At 42.2% G+C, this 20,364-nt stretch overlaps 2 protein-coding genes across 2 annotated transcripts in view; one reads left to right on the forward strand and one right to left on the reverse strand.

The window, feature by feature from the left end:
- fanca (FA complementation group A) overlaps window positions 1-20,364 on the reverse strand; it is a 63,161-nt gene extending 42,797 nt beyond the window's left edge. Inside the window, exons 1-25 of the mRNA XM_079743216.1 lie at window positions 20,239-20,364; window positions 19,390-19,502; window positions 19,032-19,128; window positions 18,557-18,720; window positions 18,340-18,435; window positions 17,872-17,945; window positions 17,309-17,436; window positions 16,628-16,738; window positions 16,368-16,431; window positions 16,088-16,200; window positions 15,920-15,996; window positions 15,276-15,417; window positions 15,000-15,133; window positions 14,549-14,659; window positions 14,296-14,391; window positions 14,142-14,204; window positions 13,926-14,014; window positions 13,623-13,683; window positions 13,338-13,387; window positions 13,080-13,150; window positions 12,510-12,623; window positions 12,081-12,214; window positions 11,872-11,936; window positions 11,288-11,387; window positions 10,973-11,160 (exon numbers count right to left, since the gene is read on the reverse strand). Coding sequence (XP_079599342.1) covers window positions 10,973-11,160; window positions 11,288-11,387; window positions 11,872-11,936; window positions 12,081-12,214; window positions 12,510-12,623; window positions 13,080-13,150; window positions 13,338-13,387; window positions 13,623-13,683; window positions 13,926-14,014; window positions 14,142-14,204; window positions 14,296-14,391; window positions 14,549-14,659; window positions 15,000-15,133; window positions 15,276-15,417; window positions 15,920-15,996; window positions 16,088-16,200; window positions 16,368-16,431; window positions 16,628-16,738; window positions 17,309-17,436; window positions 17,872-17,945; window positions 18,340-18,435; window positions 18,557-18,720; window positions 19,032-19,128; window positions 19,390-19,502; window positions 20,239-20,293 — 2,510 coding nt within the window. The 5' untranslated portion in view covers window positions 20,294-20,364. The remainder of the gene's footprint in view (window positions 1-10,972; window positions 11,161-11,287; window positions 11,388-11,871; window positions 11,937-12,080; window positions 12,215-12,509; window positions 12,624-13,079; window positions 13,151-13,337; window positions 13,388-13,622; window positions 13,684-13,925; window positions 14,015-14,141; window positions 14,205-14,295; window positions 14,392-14,548; window positions 14,660-14,999; window positions 15,134-15,275; window positions 15,418-15,919; window positions 15,997-16,087; window positions 16,201-16,367; window positions 16,432-16,627; window positions 16,739-17,308; window positions 17,437-17,871; window positions 17,946-18,339; window positions 18,436-18,556; window positions 18,721-19,031; window positions 19,129-19,389; window positions 19,503-20,238) is intronic.
- On the forward strand, window positions 7,850-8,770 carry LOC307080499 (olfactory receptor 52E4-like; the record flags this gene model as incomplete). The annotated part of the gene is made up of 1 exon (XM_079743222.1): window positions 7,850-8,770. One exon carries the CDS (start codon window positions 7,850-7,852, stop codon window positions 8,768-8,770), a length of 921 nt encoding a protein of 306 aa, XP_079599348.1.

Raw genomic sequence — 20,364 nt, forward strand, 5'->3', positions numbered from 1 at the left:
AACCTTATCAGAAATCTTCCTTGCCCAGTCTCGTTTCCTCTGACTGTCTGTCTGCTGGTATGCCTGTAGAAGTTTTTTTTTTTTTTTTTTACGTATTTCTCATTATTCTTCAGTTAAAACTTTTCTTTTCCAACGTTAAAGATATATACATTAGCATTGCCACGGGTTAACCGACATTCTGACAAGTTTAGCTATTTTGACCCTGCCTACAGTCAAATTGTAATTGTTTCTCAAAAATGAGCTATAGAATAGCAACACGTTTGCAATCAAAGAGATGATGGTTGTGGAATATTGGTGTTCTGTGAATAATATTCTATTCAAAGTAAAATTTGTAAAAACATGAATTTAGGGGCACGCCTGTTTGCTGTGGGGATTGGTAAATAATGGTGCTCAATTCATCTCATTATCTATCTAAGCTAAAATTCCTGCAGAATTGTGCATATCACACACTTAATTTGCTTGCACCGACCCCTCCAATTCTGAGACCAAAGCCAGGACCATACATCCTAACATGCCATGATAGTAACACATGTCTGGATATTGTAAGAAAGTTCTTCCCATTACTACTGCGGAGCGTCACATTCAGGGTCTATGGCGTGACATTCTTTTTTATGGTTCTCCACCTTGTTGAAGCTCTTTATATAGGCCTTAACCTTTTCAGAGAAGCAATAGCTAATGAATTTGAAAGCTATATACTTATATTTTCTTCTTAGAAATACTACAATAATGTCTTGAAACTTTTAATTTACAGCTGATATGGTTGTAAAATTGTAACGTCTTCCACTCCTAAAAGACGGATCCTACTCTTCGCTAAAATCAGGTAAAGGAGCGTTGGTAACTCACTCCCAAGTCCTACTTTGAGCTGTGAGTACCTTTAGTGATAGGTTAACATTAGTGCAATTCCTAGGAGTAATTCTGAGAGGCCTGTTAATTACGGGCCTTGTTGTAACATGTGCCCAACAGTTAAAGGTTTGAAAAAATCCTCAAATTTGTAATGGGAAGTTTCAATATTATTTTTTTTTGTTGGGACTTTTCAAAGTCAAATAAATCTTTGAAATCATGAGGTTTGTGGATTTAACTGCATCACCAGTAAACCTCCGGGGCTACTGAGCTCACTCCCGTCCTCAGTTAGACGTGTGATTGTCCATGTCGGAACTGCGACACCGCTTGTCAGCAGACAGAGCTCATCAAAAGATTTTAAAAATCTTGTTCATTTCATAAGCTCCTGTGAGAAGAGCATCTACATTTCTGGTCCCATCCCCTCTCTAGGCTGTGGTGTGGGGCGTTTGAGCAGACTCCTAAGCCACGACACCTAGATTAAGTCCACCTGCACAGCTCTAAAATTTGGTTTCATTGACAATTTCAATCTGTTTTGGGACCGTTCTGATTACTTCAGGCCAGACGGTATTCACCAAAACTGGCGCGGTAACCAAATGCTAGCGGCTAACCTAGAGCACACTGTTCAATCTGATCAACAACACGTACATCATGACTGTTTACCCCATTCTCCCTGGAACATCCATCTTCACTTCTGCCCACTCAGAGCACTGTTCCCCCTGTCAGTTCCCCCTGCCGACCACATCTGTCACTGACACACACACCAGAAATTCTCCCAATACAAACCATCATCAGCCACAGAGACTCCCTAAACAGCACACGATCCCTAACCAGCAAGGGCCTTGAAGTGGCGAACCCTTTGTTTGCTCTTTTTGTTCCTGAGGCAGAGATAGTCCGACACACATTTCTTAGTCTTTAGAAACAAAGACTAAGGGAGTCTCTCTGTGGGAGTCCCTCGAGGAAGACCTTAGAGGCCACGGTATTGTAGATATGTGTCGTACTTCAATTATCGTTAGAATCTCTACTCATAGACGACGCCACAATAGATCCTCTGCTCGGCGTCGTAACCCATCCAATCTATGCCATTTACCCACCCTCGCCATCACTGACCTTGAAGTGATGGGAGGACTCTGGAATTGCCAGTCAGCGGTCAAAAAGGCAGACTCTATTTCGGCCTACGCGTCCCTCAATACCCTCCATTTCCTGGCCCTGACAGAGACCTGGATCACTCCAGAGAACTCTGCCACTCCTGCTGCCCTTTCCACTGTTTACTCATTCTCACACACCCCTAGACCTTCGGGGCGAGGAGGAGGGACCGGACTCCTCATCTCTCCGATGTGGTCCTATCAGGTCCTTCCACTAGAATACTTGGCCAGATCTGCATTTGAACTCCACGCTGTCACTGTCACCCTTCCTATTAATCTCTTCATTGTGGTAATCTACCGTCCCCCTGGTCCCCTTCATGACTTCTATGACGAAATGGATGCCCTTCTCAGCTGCTTTCCTCAAAATGGCACACCACTCGTTATACTTGGCGACTTTAACATCCTGCCAGAGTTGTTGCACTCGCCTGAATTAACCAACTTTTTTGCCACATTTGACTTAACACTATCCCCTTCTCCTCCCACACACAGGGCAGGGAACCAGCTTGACCTGATATTCACAAGGTCCTGTGGCACCTCTGCTCTCTCTGTTACCCCACTCCCCGTGTCTGACCATCACTTTGTTGCTTTTTCTCTCCCCTTAAAGTCCTCTCCCCGCCTCCTCTCTAGTCCCCACATTGTCACCACCCGCCGCAACCTCAAAACTCCAGAACAGTTTGCCTCAACTGTTCTGTCTTCACTACCTTCTATTGAACAATTCTCTCAACTATCCACAGAGGAATCCTCTGACACTCTGCTATCCTCCCTCTCCTCCTCTTTGGACTCCCTCTGTCCCTTCCACTCCAGACCGGCGCGATCTTCACCCCCCCCTCCTTGGCTGACAGAACCTCTGCGGACCCATAGAGCAGAGTTGCGGGCAGCTGAGAGGTAATGGAAGAGATCAGACTGTCCTAATGATCTATCTCACTATCTCTTTCTTCTCTCAGATTTCACCTCCACTGTGTCAACAGCCAAATCTGCCTTCTACCGGACCAAAATTAACTCCTCCGCCTCAAACCCCAGGAAACTGTTTTCCTTGTTCTCTTCCCTCCTCAACCCTCCCTCCCCTCCTCCTCCTTCCTGCCTCACTGCTGATGACTTTGTTACCAACTTTTCCCAGAAAGTAAAGGACATTAGCTCCTCTTTTATCACTGCCACCATCCTCCCTTCCCCCAGCCCCACCTCTGTCTTTACCCAATTCATCCCTCTCACCTCAGACGAGGTCAACAGAATTATAACATCTAACCATGCCACCACCTGCCCCCTTGACACTATCCCTTCTCCCTCCTCCAGGCTGTGTCAAACGACATCCTGCCATTTCTCACCGCACTTATTAACTCCTCCCTCACTTCTGGCATTGTTCTAAGGTCTTTCAAGACTGCCAGAATAAAGCCTCTCCTCAAAAACCAACCTTTGATACCACTGACATCCAGAATTACAGACCGGTATCTCTTCTTTCATTCCTCTCTAAAACATTGGAACGTGCCGTCGCTAACCAACTGTCCTCCTATCTCTCATCTAACAACCTGCTTGACCCTCACCAGTCAGGCTTCAAAAAAAGCACACTCCACTGAGACGGCTCTCATCGCGGTGACTGAGTCCATCTGTGCGGCCAGAGCCTCGTCCCTCTCATCGGTTCTCATTCTCCTTGACCTGTCTGCAGCATTTGACACTGTGAACCACCAGATCCTCCTCACCACTCTCGCCGAACTTGGCATAGCTGAATCTGCCCTTTCCTGGTTCACATCCTACCTGATGAATAGCACTTATCAGGTAACATGGAATGGCTCCTTGTCCAAACCTTGCACGCTTGATACAGGTGTCCCTCAAGGCTCTGTACTGGGGCCTCTTCTTTTCTCCCTCTACACCAGATCTCTGGGCTCTGTAATTACATCCCACGGCTTTTCCTATCACTGCTATGCTGACGACACTCAGCTATTTCTCTCTTTTCCCTCATCTGACAAAGCCCTGATTGCAACACACATATCTGAATGTCTGGCAGAAGTCAGCACCTGGACAACTGCCCATCACCTGAGGCTTAACCTCAACAAGACTGAGCTCCTCCTAATACCAGGGAAAGATTGCCCACACATGGACTTACTGGTCACTGGTGAGAACATCACTGTATCTCTAACTATCTCTATCTCCAACTGCCAAAAACCTTGGTGTAGTGTTGGATCAGTTATGCTGCACCGCAAACATCACTGCGGTGGCCCGATCCTGCAGATTTGCACTATACAACATCCGCAGGATCCGGCCCTTCCTCACAAGGGAAGCAGCTCAGCTTCTAGTCCAATCACTGGTCATCTCCCGCCTCGACTACTGCAACTCGCTCCTGGCTGGACTCCCTGCCTCTGCGATTAAACCCTTGCAGCGCATCCAGAATGCGGCAGCGCGCCTCGTGTTCAACCTACCAAAGTTCTCACTCCCCCCTCTTCCGAGACCTCCACTGGCTCCCTGTTATAGCTCGCATCAGATTCAAGATGATGGTACTGGCATACAAGGCAGTCGATGGAACTGCCCCTGCCTACCTCCAAGCATTAGTAAAGCCACACACCCCAGCTCGATCCCTCCGCTCAACTAATTCAGCTGGATGTCTGGTACCGCCATCGCTAAGAGAAAGCAAAGGTCGATCAGCGAAGTCACAACTTTTCTCTGTTTTGGGACCTCAGTGGTGGAACGAGCTCCCTACCGATGTCAGGATCGCAGAGTCGCTCACCAGCTTCTGCAAAAGACTCAAAACTCACCTGTTCAGAGTTCACCTCGACTCTGCATAGAAACCAATGCACAGCCACCATTAAATGTTGTATGTCCTGGCACTTGTACATTGCACTTATTCAAGGTACTTAATTGTGCAGCATCTACAGTAGCTGCTATCATTGCTTTACACTGGGAATGGGTTAGCCTAGCGATTGTAATACTTGCACTTGGTTCTATGAACATCTTTACTGTATATTGTTTCACTTCTTATGACAAATGTACTTATTGTAACAAATGCACTTATTGTAAGTCGCTTTGGATAAAAGCGTCTGCTAAATGCCCTAAATGTAAATGTCTCACTATCCACAAAGATGCCTTGAAACAACACCAACAGCTCTACAAAGACGCCCTCAACAGTGCATGCTCCTCCTACTCCTCCGTCATACAACCAGGCAGCAACAACCCCAAGACTCTGTTTTCCACCATAAATAAACTTCTTAAACCTATTGACACCATCTCCAACTCCTTCAATGTCATTTAATGCATCTCATTCCTCTCATACATCCAAAGAAAAATTGACTATTATACACGGCCAACTGACCGCCTCCACCTCCCCTGTCTCTCCTCCGACCTCCACCACCCCCTCCTGCCATTCACCCAGTCTCCTCATTCACTGAAATCACCCCAGCAGACCAAGCTGCCATACTCACTGGCATGTAAATCTCTACCTGCATCCTGGATCCCATCCCCTCAACCCTAGCCATGGCCTGTCTCCCCTTACTCTTTCCCCTGATCACCTCAGCTATAAACTCCTCTCGGTTCTAGTCCCCCCCGCCCTCAAACTCGCTGCGGTCACCCCCTGCTAAAAAAACTTGGACTTGAACCTGAAACACTGAGCAATTTCTGACTCTCCAAAATCTTCCGAATCTCCAATCCCCCCTTCCTCTCGAACAATTTTAGAAAGAACCGTTGCCTCCCAGTTAAAATCACATCTCGACGACAATAACCTCTACGGACCTTTTCAATCCGGCTTCCGCTCCAGACACACCATGGAAACAGATCTTTTAAAAAGGTCACAAATGACATTCTTCTCTCTGCTGACTCTGGTTCCCTCTCCATCCTCATCCTCCTTGACCTCTACGCCGCCTTCGATACCATCAACCACTCCATCCTCATCTCCCTCCTCCAGTCCTCACTTGGCACCACTGGCACCGCTCTCACCTGGTTCATTTCCTATCTCTCTGACATACGCCAATTCAATTCAACTGCAAATACCCCACCTCCCCAGTCACTCATGGTATCCCCAAGGCTTCTGTACTCCATCCCCTACTTTTCATTATCTACATTCTCCCACTTGGTCAAATCCTCCGCCAACATGGCCTCCGTTTTCACTGCTACGCTGATGACTCAGATCTACCTCACCACCAAGACCATCTCTGCAGCAACCCATTGCACCCCCACCACCTGCCTCACTGATGTCAAAACTTGGCTGCAACACAACTTCCTCAAACTAAACTGCAATAAATCTCTCCCCCGCTCCACCCAGGACCTCTCCCTCAATATTGAGGGTATAATTGTCCCCCCCTCCACTCTCGTCCGCAACCTAGGGATCATCCTTGACCCCACCCTCTCATTCCTCCCCCGTATAAACCAGATTACAAAAACAGCCTTCTTCCACCTCATCACTCGTCTCCATCCTTTTCATCCTGCATTATTTTCATCCCGCCTTGATTACTGTAACTCCATCCTGTACAGATCATCAAAACACTAACTTAATAAACTGCAATATGTTAAAAACTCTGCAGCCCGTATGCTCACTTCGACCCGCCGCTCAGAACACACCCCTGTCCTCCACGACCTCCACTGGCTTCCCGTCAAATACCGGATTGATTTCAAAATACTACTCCTCACCTTCAAAGCCCTCAACAACCTGGCCCCTCCCTACCTCTCTAACCTTCAATATTGAGGGTATAATTGTCCCCCCCTCCATTCTCGTCCGCAACCTAGGTATCATCCTTGACCCCACCCTCTCATTCCTCCCCCGTATAAACCAGATTACAAAAACAGCCTTCTTCCACCTCATCACTCGTCTCCGTCCTTCCCTATCACTCTCAGCCGCCAAAACTCTGGTCTACGCATTAATTTCATCCTGCCTTGATTACTGTAACTCCATCCTATACAGATCATCAAAACACTTACTTAATAAACTACAATATGTTAAAAACTCTGCAGCCCGTATGCTCACTTCGACCCGCCGCTCAGACCACATCACCCCTGTCCTCCACGACCTCCACTGGCTTCCCGTCAAATACCGGATTGATTTCAAAATACTACTTCAAAAGCCCTCAACAACCTGGCCCCTCCCTACCTCTCTAACCTTCTCCACGCCATACCCCTGCCCGTTGTCTCAAGTCTGCTGATGTCAACCATCTCCATACCATCGGGACCAATTTCCGGTGCTGGGGAGACAGAGCCCCCCCCCCTCTGGGATGCCCTCCCCAACGACATCCACAATGTCAACACTGTCAACATTTAATACAGCCCTCAAAACACACCTTTTCACCCTTGCTTTTAACTTTTAAACTTGCTGATTTGTTCTGTTTTGTTTTGTTATTTTGAATAGTATGATTTAGCTATTGTGAAGCGTCTTTGAGCATTTAGAAAAGCACTACATAAATTTGATGTATTATTATTATTATTATTATTATTATATGGATTTGATATTTTTTACAACCAACATGTGTTTTGTGTATGCTGTACAAAGAAATAAAATATGAGCTAATCATATAACGAAGGCATATCATTGAGCGTATAAAACACCACTTTTAAAATAAACTGAAATTAAACTATAAAAAAAAACATACATGAGTATACATGATGAAACAATATATTATCCTGCAAGATTAAGATCTAGGTCCATCCTCTTTAGTTAAAACTGGACATGAAGGAGGGATTATAATGAGATCCCCTGAGAATTAGAAAAACAATAAAATGAGCAAACCTTCAAACATAGACTGCTGTAAAAGCTCTCAAGGACTTGATAACAGAAGCAACCTGTACCCATATTTCTAGAACAGCTCCATATCTCTTCTTTAGATATCCTTTGTGCACTGAGGCAAAGAAAAGAACAGAAGGACCATACCTTAATTGCACTCGAACATTGATTCCAGATGGATGTTAATTACAACATTACATATCTTATACTTGGAGGGCATGTACAGCTTGCAAAATATAGATATTTATATTTCTCAATGACGCTCCTGCTCTTCATTTTAATTATCTGCAGTAATACCGTTGTTTTATATGTTATCTTTGTACACGAAAGCCTTCATAAACCCATGTATACTTTTGTTGCTGCTTTGCTGATGAACGCCCTGTTTGGAAGCATAACCGTCTATCCGAAACTTCTTATAGATCTGCTGTCAGCAACCCAAACTATATCCCGTCCTGCCTGCCGGCTACAGAGTTTTTTAGTATACGTGTATGCTGGTTGTGAATTCACACTGTTGTCAGCGATGGCTTTTGATAGGTATGTATCCATATGCAGACCTCTCCAATACCACTCCCTTGTCAGGACACCAACTGTCAAATTAATTTTGTTTTTGGCCCTTTGTTTACCTTGTTGTAAAATTGGAATTGCTATTATTTTGTCAACTAATATAGGACTATGCAAGTTTGTGTTGATGAGAATTACTTGTGATAACTATTCGCTTGTCAAAGCAGGGTGTGGGGACTCAACCGTAAGCAATGCGTATGGGCTTTTTGCAATGGTACTTTCTATACTTCCACATCTAATATTTATTGTGTTTTCTTACACAAGAATATTGTTCATTTGTCTGAGGAGCTCCAGGGATTTCAGGAGAGGAGCTCTTAACACATGTCTCCCCCATCTTGTTATATTTCTGAACTTCACCATTATCATTATGTTTGAAGTCATTCAAAATCGAATTCCTTCTGGCATACCGCATATTGCTCGTCTTATAGTATCTCTTCTATATGTTGTGATTCCTCCTCTGTTCAATCCTCTCATGTATGGATTTAAAATGCAAGAGATATCTCAACATATTGTAGCACTTTTCAAGCTGAAATAACAGTGTTTGTCAGACAATGAGCTACTCTAGACAGAGGAATACTATTACTTCACTTCAATGTGAAACAAAAAAGATATACTGCTGATTTTTGAGAATATCTTGTGTTTGACATTGCACCTTTTTCTGTAAAACGTTACCAATTTTAAGCCACTCAAATGACAGGAGAAGTCTTGCGCTCTCGCTTTCTCTTGCTCTCTCTTTACCCTTACAAATCTTACCTACAGCACCTTACATTTTCATTCATTATGTGACTTATCTAGTATGTCATACCAGTTATGGTAACATACATTTAAATTAGGCTGTCAAATTAATTAAAAAATTAACGCAGATTAATCGCGCTTCAATAGTGCCCTTTGACCTGGTGCATCATTTGCGTTGAAACAAAATGGAGGCAGACGAGAAGACGCTGCTCGGCCCCGTGAACGGAAAGTTCAAGTTTAAACAACTCCCAGACGGAACTGTAGATAGGAACACAGTTATCTGCAATCGCTTTAGTAAGGAATTGAGATGCATTGAATCTTGAGTGAGATGGAAATGTTATTAATTTGATCTTAAAATGCACAGTATGTTAATGAAAGACATGTTTTAAATAAAAGAGACAATGAACTTTAAAGTCCATTATGTCTATAATTCATTGAATCACTCATCTGCCATAATTTACTTGAATTAAATTATTTTGAAATACTTTCACGGAAAAATGTAAGCATGCGATTAATTTAGATTAATTAATCACAGAGCCTGTAATTTATTAGATTTTTTTTTAATCGCTTGACAGCCCTAATTTAAATATAAAGCATACATTTTACAAACAATGACTTGTGTGCATTCGATTATTTTTTATTATGTCAATAATGTTAAATAAATACAGTTTCGTAAAATCTGTTAAGTTTCGTTTGTCGCCTGAGGTTAGATTTTCCGCCGACATTTAGAAAACTATTATTTTTTCTATATTAAGTTTTATATCGATTTAACTATTGGCTAGACATGAGACCACAACAGTGAATAGTTCCTACCTGTGTATTTCACTTTCTTCCAAGACAGAATCCCCAGAAAAATGTATTGGTAATAATTACATTTTAAAGACTCTTACATAAATATTTTTTAATAATACTCTGTAGGGATGCAAACCTGTACGCTTTATCCTTTATCTGTATTATTGTATCTATAAACACACACAACCAGATGTGTGTTGAATATATATATATATATATATTATTATTTTTATTAAAGGTCCCATGACATGCTACTTTATGGATGCTTTATTATAGATATTAGTAGGCCCCAAACACAGTATTTGAAGACGTTCCCGAAATTAAGCCGTAGTGCAGAATTACAGCCACTACGAGCCCTCCGTTTTTTCCAAGGCGAGCAGAACACCTAGTGTTCGTTTTACACCGAACGCAAGTTTGAGCCACTGAGGGACCATAGGCAGGCTAGGGGAACTCATATTTATGTCAGAAAACCTCATAAAGTGAGATTTTCATGCCATGGGACCTTTACGTCTACTTTTTATATACAGTATGTATATATTCATATATTTAATCCTTAAGAGTAAGCATGCTGGCAGCATTCAGTATTCATTGTACCACCTGTCAGTATCATATCCAAGAAAATCAATGCAATATCTATGTAAAAAAAAAAAAAAATGTTGTTAAATTAAGTCCAATTTGAAGTGTTTCCCTCAGCACTGTATGTTTAAGGCGGCCGCCTAACAATAGGGCCCCGCCTTGACTACCAATGTATAATATATATATATATATATATATTTTTTTTTTAATTATTATGCATTAACAAAGTACAAAACTCTCGTAGGGAAAGAAAAAATAATTCCATCAGGTACAAAAAATAAATAATGCATTGGTGATATTGTTAAAAACAATAGTCATGCGAACTGAAACCTTCACCGAAGACTACCCCCCCCCCCCCCCGCTCCTTGAGAAATTTTCTGGGGGAAACACTGAGCTAGATTAGTTTATTTGGAGAAAACAGCCAGAGTAAACTAGATTTTGAAAGTTCTTGTTTTTGAAAGGATGTAAAGAGTATTTTAAAAAAAAATGAATAGCTGAACCTAGTTTTAATATAGATAATACATTCTTTAATAATACTATATTGAATAAGTTAACTTGTATTTTTGTCTTTGAAACTGATTCAGATACGTCAGACTCTTTGTCGATGCACACACCCCCTTATCGAGTCTCTCACCTGACACAGAAGGTCATGTTGTCTTGTGTGTTGCAGAGCAAGGCAGTGCTCAGGGCCTCTGTGAGCGGGTCTGGCCGGAACACCACAATGGGCATCATCTGTACCAGAGGACTATGGGTGCGAGAAGCATGGAGCTGGACTACAATAGCAGCAAGACCCAGTAAATGGGAAGTGGTCAGCGATGACCCCTTAGGACAGATAGGGTAAAGAAAAGAAGAAGATATACATTATATGGGAAACAATTTACTAGACCAGGGAAATGTTGAGCATTGAAAATCAGATGTGTATGAATGAAAAGCTAGTGCTTCATGTTACCTGGTTATGAAACAGGTCCCAGAGTCTGTGCATCAGGACAGAGACCAGCTCTGTGTGACCAAGCAGGACATTGACATACTGGGCTGCCCACTGACTTTGTCTAGAGAAATGCACAGGAGACATGTTGAACTATGATACAAGTATGTTGAACTCTTTATGTAAAAAAAAAACATAATAACGAGTTCAACATGTGTCCATCACCTAAAAATAGACAATGTAGTCCCCCAGATATCATTTTTTGGATAGAAGTTGTATGGCAACTCGCATTGTCAACTAGATTTGTAATTCCTTTATAAACTACGTGTTCTCTCTGTACATTAACAATAAAAAAGTAAATGCTAATTTGTGAATATATTTGTTTAAAATGTAAAATACAATTTAACCGATGGTTGTAATAATGCTAAAAGGATGTTACAGAGATTATAGATAAGGATTATTTAAAAAGGACCTCAGTATGCAACCGCCCTCTCCATCTCATATAACAAGGAGTGTCCGATTTATTGATCACTGAAATGCATGAAGTGGATAATAATACTATTATTGGTGCATGTGTAGCCTAAGGCCCCTGGGGTGTAGGCTCCTACCTATTGGGTGGAGTAGGTGCATCTAAAAGACACTGGCAGAAGGTTCTCAGGATACTGTCGACCACCTGGGGAACACATTGGAGACATCATGTGAGATGGGAACTAACAACCACAACCAGACAAAATGACACTCATCATTTCTCATCAAGCCTGCACTGGCTTGCACCAACGGAGAACTGTAGGAACCGTGATTCAAGCCGTATGCATACTTTGACATGCAGCTTGCACGTCAGAGGCTCATCTACGTGAAGCTTGATGACCCGCTGTTCGTCCGTGCCGCTGGCCCGGTCTGGGAAGATAACGCCCAGGGTGTGAGAGATCCTGGCCAGCTGTGCAGAGAACTCTGTAGGGGGTGTGACCACCAGAGGAAGTAGACTGGTAAGTTTACATTTGGTACATTTTAAGCAGATGATTTTATCCAAAGTAAGAATGAGAAGAGTTAAAGCATACAATCAAAATTGTAGTACTAGTCACATTTCAAGACCAACTTTCTAAAAACAAAGTGCAGAACAGTGATAACGTTAATGCTACATATTTTGTGTGGCTTTTTTGTTTTGTGACTGAGCGTGTCTGCCATATGTCTGGGTCAGGGTGAGCTTGTGCATGTTCATGCGTATGCGCGTTCCGTTTCCACTTACCTCCATCTTCACCCACTCTGACCAGCCTCCTAAACTCTTTCAGTTGAACATTCAACCCTTCCAGAGGATCACTATCATCACCGTCATATTTCTCTATACATGATGTCCCTTTCTCTGGGAACCCAAAACACATTCAACTCAGAGTCCCCTTACACACAAATATACAAGCATGTATGTCTTAGAAAATGAACGAATAATACAAAATCAGTGTTAACAACTATCTGCAGAGGGGTATGGTTTCATTCCACAAGCATGTGTGTGAGCACACACACACTCACACACACACACACACACACACACACACACACACACACACACACACACACACACACACACACACACACACACACACACACACACACACACACACACAGACTAAGTATAAGTTAGTTAGTCCAATACGGTATTTGCAATGTAATCAATAACAATACTATCTTAAGGTTAATGGGTGAACAAAGTATAACTAGCAAAACAAAGATACACATATAGAGTTGACCATTGCCGCTTCATAGTAGTAATAGTAGTAGTAGTAGTACACACAACATAAAGGAGATCAAATAAGATACCCACTGTTCTGCTGTCTCTGCCTCTGACATGCCTCAACATAAGAAGAGTACTGGCCGGCAGGGATCTTCTCAGTTCTGAAGCAAACACAAACATTATTCAAACAATGTTTAACATTGATTGTTGTACGAAGGACTCTGTGTGTGCCGTCTGTGTAGACAGTATGACTTTGATTTTCTGTTGACCAAAAACAAATAGGATATGTGATGTTATAAAATATATCACGCTTCCTGATGTTGCCATGTTTCACATTTTGTTACTCACTTTTTTAGGGCATCTATGAAAGTCATCTTAAGGTCAGCCTTCAAAGGAAGCTGCAAACAGTCATATACACAGAGTTACCATTTTGAAGACTCCAGCAGGACAGTTAGAAAAGTAGCAAACTCTTGTACCTGTAACTGCCTGATTAATGAACTCAAATGTATTTTGCCATTTTTTGTTTTACTATTTTGTTTCCAAATCCCATATGTGAATTGAGGTACTGTGAAACATGCATGCAAATCTGATATTCCATGCAGTCGGGGCAGACTAAAGACGCTTGTGTCTCACCACACGTGGCGTCAGCAGGGCTGGGAGAAAACGGTTGAGGAAATACGGCCTCCGGAATATACTGTTCACGGAGATTGGAAAGAGGCGGTCAACCATCTTTAACTCAGTCATTTTACATCTCCCATTGTGGTGTACAGGTTCGGTCAAGGTGTAAATAAGTGGCCATAATATTTTATTTATTGTACTTTGTATTTACACTTAGATTTTGTGAATACAGTGATAGTAAAAGAACAAGCTGTTATGAAGCATGTAGGGTCATAATCTGCCGCATTGTAGTTCGGTCAGAAACTGTAATTGAAATACCTGGCCTCCATTACTGTTGCAGAGATTCTTCCTGTGGTTGTAAACAGAGACAATGCCTTCTCCACATCCTGTAAGGCTTGACACTGGTGCTAAGGAAATAGTAACCCACATACACCAGCAAACACTCATCAAAGACCCAGTATCAACCAAGTTGTATTGTTTCAAGCAGTCACAAAAGTGCATTATTTGAGCCCAACCACTAAGAGTCACTGTTACCTTCCCCGGTTCTCCAGTGGCCCCAGATACATCTTCGTACATACTCATGTCCTCCACTGACACCTACAGAAGGAATGCTATTAGGAATCTGGCCTAGGTATTTAGCTATTTGTCTAGATAATTTAGTATTTTTCTAGTTATACACAGGGCTCACCTTGAGGTCGGCCAGCCTTGTCTTAGCAAGGGAGACGTACTCCTGCAATAGACTGCGGTGCTTCACTGCTGTGTAGGGGGGATGCAGCATGTGAACCTAAGATAGGAAGGATAGGAACATGCACATCCGAGCTGAGCAGATGATTAGGATGGAAATCGTGGTGGCTGGGCTTAGATCAATTGTACTATGTACCTACACACAGTTAACCTCTAGAATCTTGTTGGTTAAAGCTATAGTGGTGTATAAGGGTTACCTTGAGGTACTGAGGGGGGTCAAAGGGCACCAGATCTGACAGGAACTTCAGCAGGAACACCAAAGATTTCTTGCTGCTCCCATGGTAACTGCTATGTCCACCAAAAGATAGCTAATATAAAGTAGAAAGAAATTATACATTAAGTGTGATATGTGATTATAAAGTAATTTTAAACAATCAGTATAAATTTCAATTTTTTTTAAAAGAAAATTGTGAGGAAAAGTAAATTCAAGTAAAATTTACTGGTGTCACTGATTTTGTTTGTGATCAGGGGTATATTGTTAAATTAAAAAAAGAGAAAAAGGAAAATTAGATCATGAAGGGCCAAAACGCAATCCAATTAAAATGTGATAATCCCATGTGGCTCTTGGTCTAAACCAGTGCAGATATAGCTGCTCTGAGGCAGGAGAGGACAGTGGTTGTGTGGGACTTGGGTCAGTGTAGCACCAACCTTGAACCATTCGCTGTAGGAGGGGAAGAAGCTGGGGCCCTCCAGGGACCCCTGGCGAGCCAGCAAGAAGGCTGTGATCATGTTCTCTAGATCATAGCCTTCAAATGCTGAAGCCAGCAACTTGCCCAGCATTTCTGGTAGCGGCAGAGAGAGTGGGTATTTATCCTTCAATCCAACGCATTGGATTTTACTAAATGTATTTCCAACAACAAATACATTCAACACACACGGTAACTAAGAAGTCAACTACATTAAATGATAATATTATGTAGGGACCTCTGAGGCAGGGCCGGGCATTGGGGTTGAAGACCAGCAGTGTGGACAAGAAGCTGAGGACGTTCTTCCAGTTTACTTCGTGAGTCTCCAACACCTGCTGCAGCTGAATGAGCAAGTCCTCCACACTGAAGAGTATGGCCAGCTGTATGAGGCGTGCAACACACACACACACACACACACACACACACACACACGCACACACACGCCAAGGCATGCTGCTTAATACATTTAATAAAAAAAATGCAACATGATGCAAACGTCTATCACTACTAAGTGAGGATTTAGTGGTGGGTTAAATGCTTTTCACTACTGAAAAGATGACCTTTTCAGTAGTGATGGCATTCACTTATATACATTCCACATTCAAGTGCAAATCCCAATGCTTGCACCCAGCACATTTATTTTTCAACAAAAAAAACTGTGGCCTGAGAGAGAAAAGTAAATCCTGCACAGTCTTTACCCGTTACTCAGGCTTTCACAGGGGGCTGTGGAATTCAGAGGCAGAGGGTGAGACACCCGGCAAGGGAAACGTCTTTCCCCAAAGCACGTTGCCAAAGGGTACATGCGCTCATGCAGCGTCGCAGACATCCAAACCTCCAACACCGTAAGGCTCGGTCAACATGCAATATGAAAAGTTGTTTCACCTTACGAAACAGTACAGTCAGCAACCTGCTGGTTTTAGCAAAGCTCCACTCGTTCTGCATGGCGATGGCATCTGACACTGTGGGCGGAGGCAAAAGGAGACATTTCAAGACATGGCGTGCCTTGGAGTGTATGGAGTGTTCCAGTGGGACAGGTCGCTGGTGGTCAACCTTTAAGGCGAGGTTTGTAGGTGAGTGTCTGTGTGAGGCTGTGCATGAAGAAGCGGCGCAGGGCTTCTGGCGACGCTGAGGTGCCACAAAGAGACGCATCCAGCAGCTGGATCCTGTGCAGGAGGGAGACATACAAAAAAGAGACTTTGTTTTGAAATTAGAGACCAGAAGAGACCATCATTACCATTATGATAAGGATTGTTATACTCCATGGTGGGTCTATCTTGTAGGACCTTTTTTCTCACAGTGGTTGATGAATCACATGAATCACAGCACTCACCAATTCTCTAGCGCTGTCTCACCGCATGGCTGGCCTTGCAACCTATCCAAGCTGTCTAGGAGCCCTTAGTGAGTGAGAGATAGAGATATCCATTATGCTGTCCATTATGCTCAGACAGCATTATGTATCATGGTTAGGGGAATTCAAATAGGCGTCCACTTATATTGTAAGTGGACGCCTATATATTCTTTTTTAGGAAAAGGAAAGTTGGTTGAAAAATCAATCACGACTAGCATAGCTGGGAGGAAAACCAGACTCACAATAGAGCATGTGGTCCAGTATAGAGCAGCAGGAGACTGAGGTCCTCCTGCTGGGTCCCGATGGGCCCTTGTTCTCCTCAAAGCCACTCCCCACCAGGACGCCCACTACCGCTGCAACACACAGTCAGCCATTCCTTAACAATATATAGGTATATATGTTTAACAATAGCCTTGATAGGCTTTTTCAAGACACACATTGTTGTAGGTTTCACATATCACTATCAAGTTCAGCTAGACGTAGGTATCGATTCAAAAAGATTACAAAATGTTTTATCATCTTTTCCTGACAGCCTAGCATTTAAGCTCAGAGACTGGGGAAAATGTAAAAAGCTTTCACACACCTTTCTCGGTAACAACAACCTATTAACAAACCCTACTCCTGCTGTTGGTGACTGTAATCCAAGTAGGCTATGTTCAATGTTCACACACCAAATACCAAAAGTACATTAATAGATAACACATCCATTGTCATGAATCTTAATGCTGAAGACACCGATCCTTTCTTTACGAAACTCGCTTGTGCATACATCTATTAAATTATGCCATGTAAAATCAGAAAAAGATTGATGACTGAGTGCTCATAAGAGAGTTGATGTTTTGGTTTATAATGATAAATAACTACAGAAGATGCCACCCAAACTGCCTTTTCCTCAGCCAGACGAGGCAAATAACATCTCTTACAGGAAAGAACTGCCTGCTGAATGTCTCTCTCCTCTTCCACCTCCACCTCTTCCTGCTGGGCCTGTGGAGATGTCCCGCTACAGAGAGCCTTTAACCCAGCCACCATCCACACCCTTGCTTCTTCATCGCTGCAGAGACAAGACAGATGAACCGATATGTTGTTCTGCTGGTTTGGGGAAGGTAGAGTCTACAAACTAAATATGTTATATGATAAAACCCATTGGATAGAATACAGTTTCTGATTTTTAAATCATGATATAATTACACAGCTTTAAACAAAAAGGTATCTGTGGTACTGGGCTGCTACACAAAAAGTATTTGTGTGGTATTTAACTGAAGCCTAAGTGAATCTACGAGGATTTAAGTATTTTGCATTATTTTAGTTTGATTGTTTAAGCAACCTCTCACAACAGCATATCATAAAAAACATATTGCAAATCACCCTCGTCACCCTGACATGACCGATTAGCCGATAGCAGCAAGGGCAACGGAAGGAAATGTTATCTTTTTGTACCAGTATGTTGTTTTTTTTAGTAAAAAAAGAAGAGTGAAGATCACTTTACCTCTCTAAAATGTATTTGATGCTCAGGATGTCCTGAGCGTAAAGGTGGTGTGCGACCTCTAGCTTGTACTGTGTCTAAAGGGGACCAAATAATGAAATTAAAATATTTAAATGATAAATGAACCTCTTAAATTCGAGGTTCCCCAGATTTGGGAAGACCAGGATCACTCTCGCAGCAAAAGGCACTGCCCTTATTATGTAGAAATAGTCATACTGCACATCAAATTAAACATGAGAAACTCCGCTACAAGCACATATAAGTCGTTTCTACACACACCAAACACAACTCAAACACCATGCATATTAATTAGACAATTAAGACAATTAAAAATAGGCTGGACAAAACCTTGAATGATGTTATACCTGTTCATACTATGCACACCAATTTGCACATATTCGAACTATTAACATTTTAAGCATACCCACATTTTTTACATACACAAGAACATACTGACGCCCATTAACACACCTGATGCTTTGTGTACTCCTGCCAAAAGAGCTTGGGGCAGAAGGCTCCAAGGGATAGCAGCTCTCTGGCTGAGAGCAGCAGCGAACACAGCTGAACCTGAAGGGATCACGTTCACACATAGAAGAACCACATATTTACTTTGGAACTACTTAAATGAAATGGCCCTCATTTTCTTTGCAAAGTATCCACTATGCAAGCCAATCATTCCAACACTTACTCGCTGACAAGAGGTGAGCAGAACTCTCTTGACCCCATTGCCCACTTTAGCTTCATAATCATCATCATCATTACAAGTCATTCTCAGTCTCTTCAGGACAGTCCTGACAGAAAGAGCAACCACCGACACGCCAAGCTTGTCTGCCTGCCGCTTCAACACAGGCACTAGGGATGAAATATCAATACAAAGAATACATAAATAAATACAATCATTGCATGCACATTGTTACACACAAACAGACTGAGCATGCAGAGACAAAAAAACACAGGAAAACAATTAGGACGTGCCATTTCCGAGAAATGCTGCCAGAGCATTTGGGAATAGTGCAGAAGGAGATGTCATTACTGGCATCAGGAGGGAAGCCCTCTTTCTCCTGCTATGTGGCATCGGATGATGCAAAGTGCAAACCAAGGCCATCAATATGGCCCAATACTTGAAACAACGTTGTTTATGAAGGGAAACGGCCAAAACTCACATAGAAGCGATCCAGCAAGAGATGAGGGAAGAAACTCTGAGACAGTCTGTTTCTGCTGTGCATTTTCCACACACGTGTCTGCGGAAGGCCGTTGAATCTTCATGGAAGAAAATAAATGTAGGCAGCCAGGGGCATTCTATTTCAGTAGTTGGTATTGAATGTATAGGGAGTTTAGACCAATTTAAATAGATTGTTTAACAATATTTTTAAAACACAAATTACTCAAGGCCTATGGATTCCATAGGACAAACACATTTACTACTACAAGAGACTGTCGCAAATGCCAATGCAACCATCTCACTTCACATTTCACGTTTTAAACCAAACTTAAGTACTATTCTCGCCTTAGTCAACTAACCACGACTTCTGAGAGCAGGCCTGAGAGGTTCTGGTGTCGGTACAACAGGTGGATTGCTGCCTCTTGGAGCTTCTTGCTATCTTCCACCTTTGGCCTCTTTGTCACACGACCAGCTGTGAATTGAATGTGGAGTTGATACATCACCGGCCATTTTCACAATATAATGATTTTTCTTCTCTGCAGATACAAATAACGGCAGTTACCAGTAATATTGGTGTGACAAATAGTTTGATTTTGGTGTAATATTTAAAGATAGATAGAAGAGCGCATGTGAAAGTGTCAAGATTAACATCTTATATTGGAATTCTGTCCCGATTCATATTATGTAAATAAACAATCAGGTATATATAATGTATTACCATAGGTTAGAGTGCTATGGTAATATCATTTTAAAACAATGTTTTATATAGGAACAGCGAATTCTTATAAAATGTCACAAATGTATTTATTGTGCATCAACTTACTATAACGAATCGTATTCAAACTTAATTTCAATCAATTATGCTAGATTGTAGCGGTCATGTAAGGGCTTGTTCATCACTACGTCACATCGCAACGACCCCCGCCATTTTTAAAGCAAACTAACAAATGTTTGTAGTTTCGTAAAATGATTTGTTATTATGTGAGACATTGGTTTGTTCGAAACTGCTGTTTCTCATGCGAGATGTGGCAAAACAAAGTTTTCATCAACCTAGGTTACGTAAATTAAGGTTGCCTTAGGATTTTACATTAAGGTACAACTCTTTTTAGCCTAGATATGGCAGAGTATCACCGACAGAAAACCACATGAAGTCTGACGTCGACACGAAGAATGTTTTATAAGGAGAGGAAACAAACCCTTCGACTCACCAAGGAGGCTTTCGAGAGTCCTTTTTTGTGAAACGGAGCTTAGATTAAGTGACATATTGTTCTTGTGACAAGTAAACCTTAATGTTACTAGCCAATTGTAGTAGCCGTGTTTAGCTATCTATATGT

This window comes from Pollachius pollachius, assembly GCF_949987615.1.
Source record: "Pollachius pollachius genome assembly, chromosome: 9".
Lineage (NCBI taxonomy): Eukaryota > Metazoa > Chordata > Actinopteri > Gadiformes > Gadidae > Pollachius > Pollachius pollachius.